Below are 12905 nucleotides of genomic sequence, written 5' to 3'. Positions count from 1 at the left end.
CTCAGGACTGTCTCTGCAAAGAAAACATCAAAAAGCTATTGGCTCCAGCTCAGGCAGATAATGCTAGTCACCAAGTGCTGCACAAAAGCGAGGTCAATTTCACACAAGTAGCGTATGTTTGCAACAATGTATTTAGTATGTACAGCGTATCCTCTTCGGCTTTTCTAATTAATCTCTTATACTAATTACGGTTGGAATCAGTATTCCCTCTACTAAGCAGGCATTCTGCAGTTGATTAAGGGTGCAGTAGAAGATAAGTATCTGGAAAAGTAGTCATTTATATTTAACCACTGCAATGAGGCTTCACTCTTTAAAGGAAATGCTATCTTCAGAAAAGTTAAGTCTACCCGTAAATTTTTTTTCTATCTGGACTTGATAAACACAGCAATAAATCTGCATACCTGCCAACTGCTTTATCACATCAAGTGTGGTTTAACAAAATAAAAAACAATCAGTGCAGGGCAATTACATGCAATTACCTGCAGTTGAACAGATTTACATGTTGTTTGCTCTTGAGCCAAAGGAATGTACGGGGGAAGAGGTAATTAACAGAGATTTGTTTTGGTCATCAGCAAGCGTCATTGTGGAATACAGTACAAGTGTCTAAAATGGCAGTACAAGAAATTATAATCTGGTTTCTAAACTAAGAAATGTGCTTTATACATTCTCAAACCTCACAGCATTGAGAAAAAAACCTTTCAAAAATACAACTTTCTTTCTTTTGTCTCCAAAAGGCAAAAGAAATCAGGGAGCAGTTAAAAATACCAGCTTTTTGTACATTTTTACAAGCACTGATAAAACTAATTACCAGTGCATTTGTGTACAAACAGAAGGCTTCTTCCTCATTTTAGATGAAAAGTTCATCCTGACACCAACTGTTCCTGCAGATGCCTCCAACTCAGACATAAAAGGGAGAAAACTTGAAAATTCATGACTGGCTGGGGATCTGACAGTTTGGTAGAAACCTGTCCCATCACATTTTTGCTTAGTATGACAGAGTGGCAGGTGCCCTTTTGTACAAATCACCAGGGAACAGTAGTGAGCAATCTGAAGAAGTCACTCACCGTCAGAACAGTGAATAGCTCCTCTACATAAACTCTCTCCGTTTCTATAAGCTCATTTATGACATGGCTATAGCAAAGAAAAAAATAGAAGTATATTATTTCTATGTCTGTAAAAAAAAAAAAAGCACAAGCAATCTGCAGTTAAACAAGCCCAAAACGTACTGTGATTTCATTAACAACCAATGTGGGGACGACAGAATAGGCAAACGGGCAAGAGGTGACATCCAGGACCAGATGGATGGTGTACGAGCTGGCCACAAATAGCCATAATTTTGAGTGACTTAAACATGGTGAAAGCTTACCCTTTTAGTATATCTAAGTTGTCATCACTGTCTGAAATAAACGATTGTAAAGAATTCCTTTTTTCCTGATAGTCATGCATTACTTCAATCTGGAAAAGAAATGGGATAAAAGAAATGGGATGCACTAGAAAAAGCTGCAGAGGAGTCACTGCAGGGGCAGGATGAGCCCAGCCCTTGATGTATAGGAACTTCGAGGGGATAGGATGAAATACACTGCATTTTAAGAAATCCTTTGTGCCACAGAACTTTAAAAGGGCATAGCCTATATTGGGTAGCCAAATATTCCTAGAAATTACTCTGCTACATAAAATCTGGACACACTGGCAACATTCATTCATGCAGAGACCAGGGAACAGTTTCCACAGGGGAAGTATTTGCAGATGTGGAGTTTTCCAAACAGACATCACTGTTATGCAAATGCAGGCAATAACACATATACGCACTTATCACTATCTGTGACTAGGCAAAACAATCCAAGATAGATCTGAGATGCTGGACAAATCAAAATAAACCACGCGGATATGAAAGTGTAAATATTATTTAAAAAACAAACAAAAAAATAATATTAAGAAAAAAAAAACACCTTCAAATCCAAAGTGTAAGCTCAATTTTTAGAAGGATTTCAACTGGGATCTTAATCTATAAAATTCATTCAGATTTCACTAATAATTTTTACCTTGCGAGAACTTGGAGTTTTTCTTGATGTTTTCTTCCCAGGAAGAGAGAGGTCAAATGAAAATTTCAAACTGGAATTAAAATCCACACCTTGGGTAGAGAAAATAAGAATTCCGTAATGTACTTTTATAGTGATGGAGATGGTTCAGAGAGAAACTAATAAGTCACAAAGAAAAATGGGATACATTTTAGGAACGAATGATTAGTTAGCTAATACTACAAGCAAAGTGACGAGGCAAAGGGAATCTCAAACAACAATACTGAATACCAAATAACGCAGGTCACATGGATGGACATAAAGGCCATAAAGTAAAATCTAATCAGAAGAAACAAACTGTACATTTTTCCCAAAAGGGAACACTGTAATCAACATCTAACAAAGTCTGTGAAGCTTTTGCGAGTGACAGAGAATGATAAAATCAAATCAACTAGCAGAATACCACCTACTGGGATACTGTATTAAAGCCCTTTTATTAACAGAGGATGAGATGCTCAGCTGGTAAAAACTGTTTGAACAGTGCTGACGCAGAAGAGCCACATTTGTAAAGCAATGAGCAAAAGATGCAGTGAAAGAAATGCACACAGCGTAACGCAAACTGCAGTGGAGAGCAGGCACCCCAACTTCAGATTGTGCTGGTTAAATACAAACCATTACATATCATCACACCAACGGGGACTTAAACCCCCACTTGTGAGCATGCTGAATGCTCAAGGAGCGGACCGCTGGAGAGCAGGTCGGAGATGTGCGTGGGATGTGTCCCACCACAGACCCAAAGACCCAAAAGAAGCCTGGATTTGCCAGCGGTCCTCCTGGGAGACACCCTCTGGGAGCACGGATAAACAGGGCAGATGAGAGAGCCATCAGCTGCAGCTCTGTTTGGCTGGCTGGGGAGCTCCTCCTGCAACAGAGGGACTTTACTACAGCGCTCAGGCTTTGCTGCAGCCTGCTGTACTGCTGCCACACACCTCACTATGTTTTATGGCTCAGGGTGGGGTGGGTTTATTTCCTCCCCCCAGAAAAAAAAACAGGTTTCAAACTTAGAACCGCACTTATCAGCTAGGGCTTCAAATCCATGGCAAACATGAAAGAGGAAGTGTCTGTCTTCAGACAAAAAAAAAAAGAATAAAAAGAAAGGAAAAGAGGGCAAAAGTAACATGCTCAGAGGTGGTTTGGTTTCAATCCACACCATAAAACCCACACATCTCAAAGCACTCCCGGCGGAGCCCAGCATGCATCTTTGACACTGCACATCACACCAGCAGGACTGCAGCCTTTTGATGATCTGTGTCAAACGGAGGAGGCCTTATTAAAAAGCTCTCTTGGCATGATCTATGCAGAGAAGGGCCTTTTGTCTTTCCCCTCTTGCTGGCTATGCTCATTTCAACATACTTGATCACGTCTTTCAGGAATACGATTAATGGAGGATACCTGTGTTTTGCAGGTGATTGAGTGTCTTTGCTAAAAAAGCATGCGTTGCATAAAGGTGCATCAAATAAGATCAGCCAAGTAACGATGGCCTCACAGCATCCCATGGAGGTGGCCATCCATTTACCCCTAATATTTAAACCACGGATTCCTCCTTAATACTTTCTTGTGTTTAGAAAGCTGAAAAAGTTCTGTTAGGGCAACATTTTAAAGACTTGGAACTTTTTTCCTGTTTGAAAGGGGTTCAGAGGGCAGGGAATGTGGTACTGGCTGGGGAAAAAGAAAATCTGAGATTTATTTGCTGCACTGACCTGTGCTCCATCCCACTCCATCTAGCTTTGTTTCCATCCCTCCACCAGCATGGTTATTTACCTTAGCAGCTCCCTGAATTGGAACCACTTTCACTGTTTTCATAGCACCTAATATCCACCATAACCAATATTTATTAATTCATCATAAACATATTTGTATTAAAGCAAATCACCAGTGTTTAATTGTTTTATGCAGTCAGAACACCTAATTTAATGTCCCCAAATAACTTATTTAAAATGTGAACATTACTTTAAAATACTTCTGAATTCTGATACATACAGGGCTGTTAAGGATGGAGGTTTTAATGTTATCAATTAAATCTAACATTGTGCCACATCCCATTAACAAAATCAAGGCAGAACATTCGGTGACATCAGTTCAATCAGAATTGGTACCTTTATGGGTATTAATTATTCCATAATTGGGATTTAAGGAAGACATTCTCAAAGAATCAAAGGGAGTTAAGCATCCAGCTTCTCATTTATGTTCATGAGATTTGAGCTTCTCATTTCTCCAGGCTCCTTTGCAAACGTCAGTCTAATTTTATGTCAGTTCCAGCTCAAGACAATTATGGAGATTGTCACTGAGAATAGGTATATAAATAGGCTTTAGGCTACAGAATGGGCTGAAGAATTCATACTACTTTTTGTCTTTTTGTCCTGCAGTACTAATTCCCCAGTTCATACCAGTAAGATGCTCAGAAAGCAGGAGATGCACTGCTTACAGCTGCCTTTTTTCACTGAGTAGAAAGTGAAAACAAATACCAAGCAACCAGTCCCACTGAGCCAACGTGAGCTGCAAAATGTGCATCACGCATTTCTACACATGGAGCGCAAAAAACATTGCATTCATTTTATCCACTCATCTTTCTCCTTTCTGTGTGGTCATCTCATAAAAAAAAGAAAATATCCTAAGAATTTTGGAAGCTCTGATACTTCACAGTTTGGAAAAACAAGCAGCACCTGAGAAACCACTCAAGCCCTTCTCGTAGCTAGGAAGTGCAAACGAAGCTAGCACAACAGCACAGAGCAGCTCATGACCAACTAGCCCGTGCATCCAATATTTGGGTTCCACATCTCATTCCTCACACAGAAATGGGAAGCTAAACACAAAAATTGGAAAGATAATAAACCATCTCATACATTTATGATTGCACAACTCTGCATCAGCCAGAGCAAGGGCTGGTTGGCTTATCAAGCTGCGTTACTCTTCCTGGCTGAAAGCAAAATTACTATCTGAAAACACCATAAACTTAAAGATATTTTACCATGTTTAGGAGAGAATAATGGTGATTTTGATCGTGGAGGATTTTCTGGCCGAGGGGCTACTAACTGGACAGGACGCACGTGTTTATCCAACAGCTTCTTGAAGCAAGACTGCCGATTCTCAAACATGCTTCGAACATTTTCAAGCTTGACCTGCACTGACTGTATCTGGCACTGTAGAGTGAAAAAGACTTCTGTGATCACATAACTACCGTTATTATGCACTTTGACCCAAAACATAGAACTATAAAACTGACAACACCACAGCACAGTCTGATCTTACTTTTTACTTGTGTAATGAGGAATCTGGGGGGGGTTGCCTACCTTTAATTCAGGTGTTAAGACTGACTCAAAGTCATATTGTAGTGCTTGGGGATCATAGTTTAAGTATGGTGAAGAGCTTTCAAGAAATCTTTCTATGTCCTGGAGAGCTTTCTGAGCACCTTCTTTAGACTGGCACTTGTCCATCTGCTGGTTGGCGAGCAGGTAGGCACCCTCATCACAGCACTGCAGGGCCTGGGGGCAAACACAGGGAGTGAGACTGTGAGCCCCTACTAAATCAAGGTACTCGTGACAAATATCATTTACTGGATCTCCATCTTCAACATGGAGCTAATCAGTACTCATAAAAACCTAAGCAGCTATTGCATTTTGATAAGGAAGAAAGACCATGTTGTTTTTTTTCTGAAGGGTGGCTGCACACCTGAACTGTGAGGAATAATCAAAATCATTCACGTTTAAAAGAAAAAATAGGGATTTTAAACTGGTCGACAGTTCTACGTGTAATGTAACTGTGGTGGTGTGTGTGGCAGTTCAGCTGCCTAGCAAGGTAAAACCACCACAGTAACACACGCAGGTACCAGATGAACGCCAGGCTTGGGGTTCGGCCAGCCCTCGCACAGTGGCACACACTGGTGTGAGAAGATGCTGCAGTCAGGAACTACAGGGGACTCCCAGTGCAAGGGTTGTTAGCGGGCAGGCAGCAGGAACCACACTGTGCTCCAGCAGGGCCCATGAACTGACCACCAGCACCAACTGGGAGCGCAAGGAGCCCAGGAGAGGACACCGCCTGCGGCAGAGAGGCTGCCAACAAATCCCTGCAGATTAATGCAACGTTGAAGTGAAGAACACAGGGAAAAAACAAGTTCCTTAATCACCCTAAACAGTGAAATGGAACAGGGTCAAACGTCGCTGCTTCTCTCAGTGGCCTTAAGCATACTACAGCTGTGTGCCTTCTGGCCTAATTAGCATTAATTTCCTTAAATGAATTCTTTATGCTGATTAAGATATCAAAGAGTGCTGGAGCCACATGACTCCACTTCCACACTAGTAGACAGCAGCTGCGCCTATCTACCTATCTGTCATCTTAGTTCACAGTCAGCTGTGTTCATTCTTAATAAATTGCTAATAAAAAAGGGATAGTTTATCTGAAAACATTACCTCTATTGCACTGGGTATGGAAACCTTGAAAGTCAATTTATACATCAATGTTCCATGGAAGTGTGAGCAACAAAAGCTAATTTTTGGCGTTCTGAATTGCCCCCTGGAGATGCTCACATCTTTCTATTGACGATTCATAGGAGCAGCAGACACCTGTTTGCTAACTTAGCGAGGAGCAAAGCACTTGTCAGTCTCACAGTGGAGGAACACTTTCCTAATACGAACTGCTGAAGCGAAGCTGCAAATTTCGGATGCTAACCATCCACTTCACAAGACACCAAATCTCTGAGCTCTACCTGCTGAAGGCGGGTATGAAGATCCAAGGTCTTCTGCAGTCGCATCTGCTTCCTTTTGATTTCATCAGACAAGACATCAGAATGGTGCCGCAGCTCGTTGCATTGCTGGCAGATTAAGTTGAGTGCGTAGTGGTGATTTGCTGCTAGCTGGTGTCCATGTAGTATCACAACCTGAGCCTTCCCTATCAGATCCTTTAGCGAAAGGGAGAGAATAGATTGCACACTTACTGAAATAATGCCAAAATACCTACATATAACAACATGCACTTGCTCTTCTTACCAGATTTCAGGTACGCATGGAGATGACTGCCATTAGGAGTAGCCAGAATGGGTGGCTTATGCAGGATAAAATGGCACCCATCATCTGGGAAAAAAAAACTTTTGCTATCCAAAAGGAGGATGAAGAAGACGACAGTATTTCACCAAGCCAGCAATGCTGCAAATGGCTGCTGGCAACGTATAGCTGCCGTTTCCAGGAACTGCATTCTAAAAAAAATGTAGCTGATGTCCAGTTTAGGCACAATATGCTCATAAGCAAGAAAGGGAATTTGAGCAGCTAAGGTTTGTGGTGAAAACAAACCAGGTTCTTTACAGCAAAGCTTGATGCAAAGAACATGCTGTCTTGTCTGCACTTCCTGGTCAGCATAATGGTTACGTCTTCACCAGGCTTGGCTTTCTGCTGAGGCTGCTTCCCTGTTGCACGCTGTCTGCCAGGCCTTTTGTTCCTCCTCACTCTCTCAACAAAATTTCTTCCAAATGGCCAAAAGTCTTAGACACCTCCTCTCCCATGACTCCCATTTTCAAAGGAACCTCTGGGGGTTGTGTCCAAATCCCTCACATTTTCACTGCCCCGGCCCGCTTGCCAAGCACCGCCCTTTGCAGAAGTCACATCCTCAGTTTGGCTCCTGTGAATCATCTCACTTCACTGTTCTCTCTGCTACATCTCTTAGCCTTCATCCATATGTTACGTTCAAATTGCAGACACTTCAAGATAGCAACTTTTTTGCCTCTCCATGTGCCTGGTAACAAGTCTGCCTATTAGCACTGCTAAAAGCACTTAACATATAAATAATTCTTCTTCCAGCTCATTAACTCCCACGCCTCCCCTATGTTCAGACATTTATCTGCTCTGGATTTTCGTGGTGGCTCAGCAATTTATTTTAACTGTGATAATTAAATACCCTGTTCCTGGTTTTCAGTGTGATCACAGTGTTGCTGCACAGAACAGAGAGACATGAAATCAATCCTGTCTTGCAGCCACTTACCAACAAATTACACCAGAATCAGGTCGTTTTAGAAAAACACCTACCACAAACATAGAATGTGCCTCTTTTGTTTCATTAGTGTATCTTTCTGTGGCAGATTGTCTCACCTGAGCCATACCATCAAAATGACTCAAGTCCTTGAGCCTCTGTTTCACTTGGGAGACACTGTCTCCAGTGTCGGGCAGTTCCGCCTGCTGACCCATTAAAAATTCAATGGCATTCTTGACCTAGACATGAAGAAAAAGACTGCTGCAAAATTATACAAAGCACAGACAGAGAATCATTCTCAGACCAAAATTAATCACACTTTAGCTGACTGTTAAATCCAGTAATGAAACTAGTGTCCAAGAGCTAATTTCTAAATTCAAAGATGCTTCTGTCAGCTAAATCTATGTGACTGCAGGGCAGTGATACCTAAATTAGCTCTGAATGAAGAAACACAGTGGTCTTGCCAAGTTAGCTAGCGCTGCTACTCAGACTCAAGGAGCAGCAGCATAAATTAAACACTCAAAATAAAAAGTGAAAAAAAATCTCTCTCTTTTCCCCTCCTTTTCTTTCCCAACTACTTCTTCCAACAGAAGTAGTGCATCTGATCGTACCTCTTGAAAACTTTGCTCAAACTTCCACAGTTGTAAATATTGCTCCATTTTTAACTGATGTTTTTCCCAGAAACCATCGAAAGCAGTCTCCATCTCACGCAACTGACCAAGTAGCCTTAAGTATAGAAAAAGGACAGGATTAGAACAGTTTGCAAAAAGAGGACAAACAGATGGGCAAACAATAGAAAGATCATCTATTCAGGACCCCACTTAATCTCTCAGGAGAAATCAACAGACATGCGTATATGGCTTGTGAAGATCTCAGAGACTTTTCATGAAATCACCTGCAGATAACAGTACCTGGGTGAAGACGTTGTTGCTATCTCTGTTTTATCAGAATAATATCCGAGAGCCTTGCATGGGAGAACCCTTCATCTACCCCACAGCCCCATCATATAAATTGGAAAAAATATCAGATTAAGTCAAAGGTGCTTGACAGAAGTTATCCAGCAATTCAATGGGTCTGGAGCAAAACTCTGGTATTTCTGTCTGTACCTTTTTGATAGGTTACCTAACCAACACATCTGTATTCAAATAAATTGAGTGTTTCCATTGAAAAAACGGGCAAATTAGCAACAAGCTGCACTCACCGATTCACAGTCTCCCAGTCCCCAGGCCTCTCGCGGTGCTGGTCCTGACTGCATTCACCCACCTCAGGCTCTTCTAAACTGCTTAAAAGCAAGTTTCCTTCTTTTGTGACTGCCGTAATATCTTCCTGTGTAATACAAAACATTTCTGGCTCAGGTTATTTTTGTGAGGTAAGGGTAAGTCATTTCACATTGCTCTTGCCTCCATTTCCCTGACATAAAGCAGAGCACTGGTATCCATCAGACCAAAGGACTCCCAGCAAACATTTTAGTTCCCTTAAACCTTGGAGCTGGGGGGAGGCTGAACTATGAACTCGTCACCATGCTGGGTGGGAACTGGCATGCATAAAACCATGAGGCCACAAAATGATTCACGATGCCGGAGGGCAGCACTACTACCAGTCTGTCTCGGTGAGCAGGAGGGTTTATCTATCTACAAGTTCATGTTTCCAAGCAAGTATTTCTGCAGGTTAGGAATGTGCTTTTCCATCTAGGTCTTCACAGGAGGTTGCTAGAATAGCATCCCATAGTGGTGTAATGCTGGGACAGAGACAGAGCCTCTATGTAGAGAGCAAATCAGCACTTTCAGTGTAACCTACTCTTAGGGAAAATTCAAAAACTTAGTGTGTTCATCAGTATCAGATGAGGCACTGTGTCCTGCCATGAGCACAGCCCCAAAGCAAACGTGGCAATTTATTCAATTATTTTCAGAAATAAGAGATCTACTCAGAGATGAGAAGGAAGCAGAAAACAGATGTGGTTGATGAACTGAGCTGGAGGAACCACTGAGATTGCTAGTTCGTGGAGGAGGAGACAATGACCAGACTTCTATTGCAAGAGAAACAATGGCAAAACAACTTTTGGGAGAAGATTCGGAAAGCACCATCTTACTTAAACTTCTGCCTGCCCCAGATTGCTCACAGCAACCTAAACATACAAGCATCTTCAGGGCAGCACAGCCTTCTTCTGAACGCAGCAGCCCAGGAGTAGAAGGCCATGGCCACAGGAGATTCTCCTCTCCTGCACATGAAGTGTCCACTGCCAGTTTCCATCCCTGTCAGTAAAACTTCATGGAAGATGACCGCAAGGAAAAACAGCTAATCTTTTTGACACTACCATGTACAGCAGACTCCAAAGAGGAGTTGCCCAGTATTCTTTAGACCATGGGTAGCTGCTGTTTCATCGTGTTACATCTCACTCTCAGAGACCAAAATTCTGCTTTTGATTCAAAGCCTTTCATTAGATCTCAGACAAAGTAGCTGAACTGTCAAACAGGTGTTAACTGGATTTTGTCCCATTCAGTATATTAAAGAGGTTAATTTCTCAGTTACTCTGTTTAATTAATTTCTGTCAATTCTTCATTGTGTTTTCAACTAGCTTCTGTTCAATATCACAGCTACATAAATTATCCTGATCTACTCATTACTTGAATTCAGGAATCAGCTGTACCAATCTTTTGGTTGTAAAGAGAGATACAAAGATCCCATGTCTTGCTGTCACCACAATCTGTGCAGTTTCTCATCTGCTTTCATCTTTCGTGGTCTTAGAAGGAACAAAAGAAGAAAAAAAGTCAATGGAACTCATTTTAGTCGGAAGCCAAAGAATGTTTTCTATATTTTAAATTAATAGATGAGGCATTAAAAGCAACAGATGCTTTGTATTGAGCACTGCTGTGCTTTATATGCAAATGAAAACACATGACGTGTTTTATTTCACCACAGAGAAAAGTATATATTACTGACTTGTTTATATACAGGACTAAATTGTGTAATCCATATTTCCTCCCTACACTTTGGACATAATCCTAAGCACAAAGTCTAAGTCAGTCATACACCAACACATGTAGCTGCTGTTTTATGACAACTCTTATTTCTTCTTTGGAAATGAACAAGGACCTCTCATTATCTATAATCTCACTTCCTGTACATATGCACATGCCCATACCTACACACAGAACCCTTCAGATGTCATTTTGCATATTTCTAACTGGTAGCCTCCTGGGAAAACACTGTCACTTGGACGACAAATGATTATAAATGAAAATAGATGCACTTCTTTGATTTACGTGAACACATCCTGCCATAAAGCAGAGAACCTCATTCTTCAACTGCACAGCACTGCTATTAGCACGAGAATCATTCTGAAGTGAGGGCTTGGGGACGTGCCTATGCTGTCCCCAGAAAGACGCAGGAGCAGCAAAAACAACAGCGTGATAGCAGCAGCTGATATTCTACAGCTTCCACTAAATCCTATAAAAAATTTAATCAGTCAAAATAGTTGAAAAAAATCAAAATATTAAAGAAAAAATGTTGTTTAATATGAAACATGAAGGCTCACAGGGGTCATGTCAGGAGTGCTCTGTACTATACACTCACAAAAAATCTTCACCTTGCATGCTCTCAAACAGTTTCCTTAAGTCCCCCTGGGGAAGCAACACGCAGTAAGTGTGCAGCCCTGCATGAAGGTGGAGGGAGCTGGGGACAACCCATCCCTCTAGACCTGCTGATGATCTCTGCTTGCAACTTTCTTCAGCAGTGGGAGTGAAGCGGAGGGAACCCCAGCTGGGGCAGGCAGTGAAACCTCCCAGCTGCCTTGCTGCCAGAGGGGCAAGCAAACCCCAGAGGAGCAGCACATTTTAGACATCGTCTTCTGTATCAAGTAAGGAGGCGTCAGCTGAGACTGTTTTCTGGATGGTAATTTACTTGGATGCATGGCAAATGCACGTATAATATACAGACAGTCATGCTGTTTTATTTTGTCTGTCAACACGTACACATGCTTGGGAGGGACGGAGGAGTGGGCATCAAACAAATAGGCAGTCCAACCCCAGAAATCCTATTGTGCTATGCAAACAGCGGCTGAGCTGCTGATGAGACATACCTTGAGCTGGTAGTACTTTTCTGTGCGCAGAGCCAGGATGCGCTCAATTGAATACATGTCGTCTGGTAGTTCGGTCTCTGCCAGCTCCGTGCCAAAAGATTGTAACATCTGTGCAATTTCCTTCACAGTTAGTGCAAAACTCTCTATTGCCTGGTGGGAGACAATAACTGCAATCAGCTTGGCATTCGGGATATTCCTACAGCTCGTTAAGAGTGCACTAAGCGCCAAGGCTGCAGGTGAGTCTAGCAGCCTGCTAGGAGGTGGGTGGGAGGTCCACTGCTGATGGAGCTGTTGTGTGCTGCGGTGCGCTAGCTAGTGGCCACCAACACATGGCCAGATGGCTTTTAGCACAGTCTGAATCCACAGCAGGGACTTAAATTAATATTGGGGACAAATACCCCATACTTTTTCTGCTGCCTGTTCTTGTGCACTGTGAGATTTTTCCTACCATGCTTTAGAGGTTTATGGCAGAAGCCACCATAGGGTCCATCTCACAAATTCCTTTTCTACCATCATTTTCCTCCAGTTAACCCACACCTGGAACCACTTCCAGACAGAAGGACTTAGGAGATGCCTTTGGCTTCCTGGTGATGGATGTTTCCAACTCTGCAAGCCAAACTAGCAAGTTACATCACAGCCACCTCATTCGCAGCTTCACCAAGAAGACAAGGTAGATCTGCCCAAACAGCCAACCCCAGCTTTCCCTCAGGCATGGGCACAGACTTGCCACAGCTACGTGCTGTTAGGATGGCAGAGCTGCCCCAGCCCCCTGGTGAGACCGATCTCCGTTTGAC

At 42.3% G+C, this 12905-nt stretch overlaps 1 protein-coding gene across 6 annotated transcripts in view; it reads right to left on the bottom strand.

The window, feature by feature from the left end:
• The window catches only part of MCF2 (MCF.2 cell line derived transforming sequence), a 58479-nt gene that overhangs the window by 17701 nt on the left and 27873 nt on the right, over window positions 1-12905 (bottom strand). For all 6 annotated transcript variants that reach the window (XM_040571862.1, XM_040571856.1, XM_040571857.1 and 3 more), the window contains 10 exons: window positions 12112-12261; window positions 9235-9359; window positions 8645-8759; window positions 8153-8272; window positions 6781-6972; window positions 5369-5560; window positions 5047-5218; window positions 2043-2131; window positions 1367-1455; window positions 1065-1131 (listed from right to left, as the gene is read on the bottom strand). In XM_040571862.1, the coding sequence (XP_040427796.1) occupies window positions 1065-1131; window positions 1367-1455; window positions 2043-2131; window positions 5047-5218; window positions 5369-5560; window positions 6781-6972; window positions 8153-8272; window positions 8645-8759; window positions 9235-9359; window positions 12112-12261 (1311 nt within the window). The remainder of the gene's footprint in view (window positions 1-1064; window positions 1132-1366; window positions 1456-2042; window positions 2132-5046; window positions 5219-5368; window positions 5561-6780; window positions 6973-8152; window positions 8273-8644; window positions 8760-9234; window positions 9360-12111; window positions 12262-12905) is intronic.

Source organism: Cygnus olor, chromosome 13 (assembly GCF_009769625.2).
Source record: "Cygnus olor isolate bCygOlo1 chromosome 13, bCygOlo1.pri.v2, whole genome shotgun sequence".
NCBI lineage: Eukaryota > Metazoa > Chordata > Aves > Anseriformes > Anatidae > Cygnus > Cygnus olor.
The sequence above is the reverse complement of the archived record's forward strand: the minus strand, read 5'-3'. Positions and strand labels throughout refer to the sequence as shown.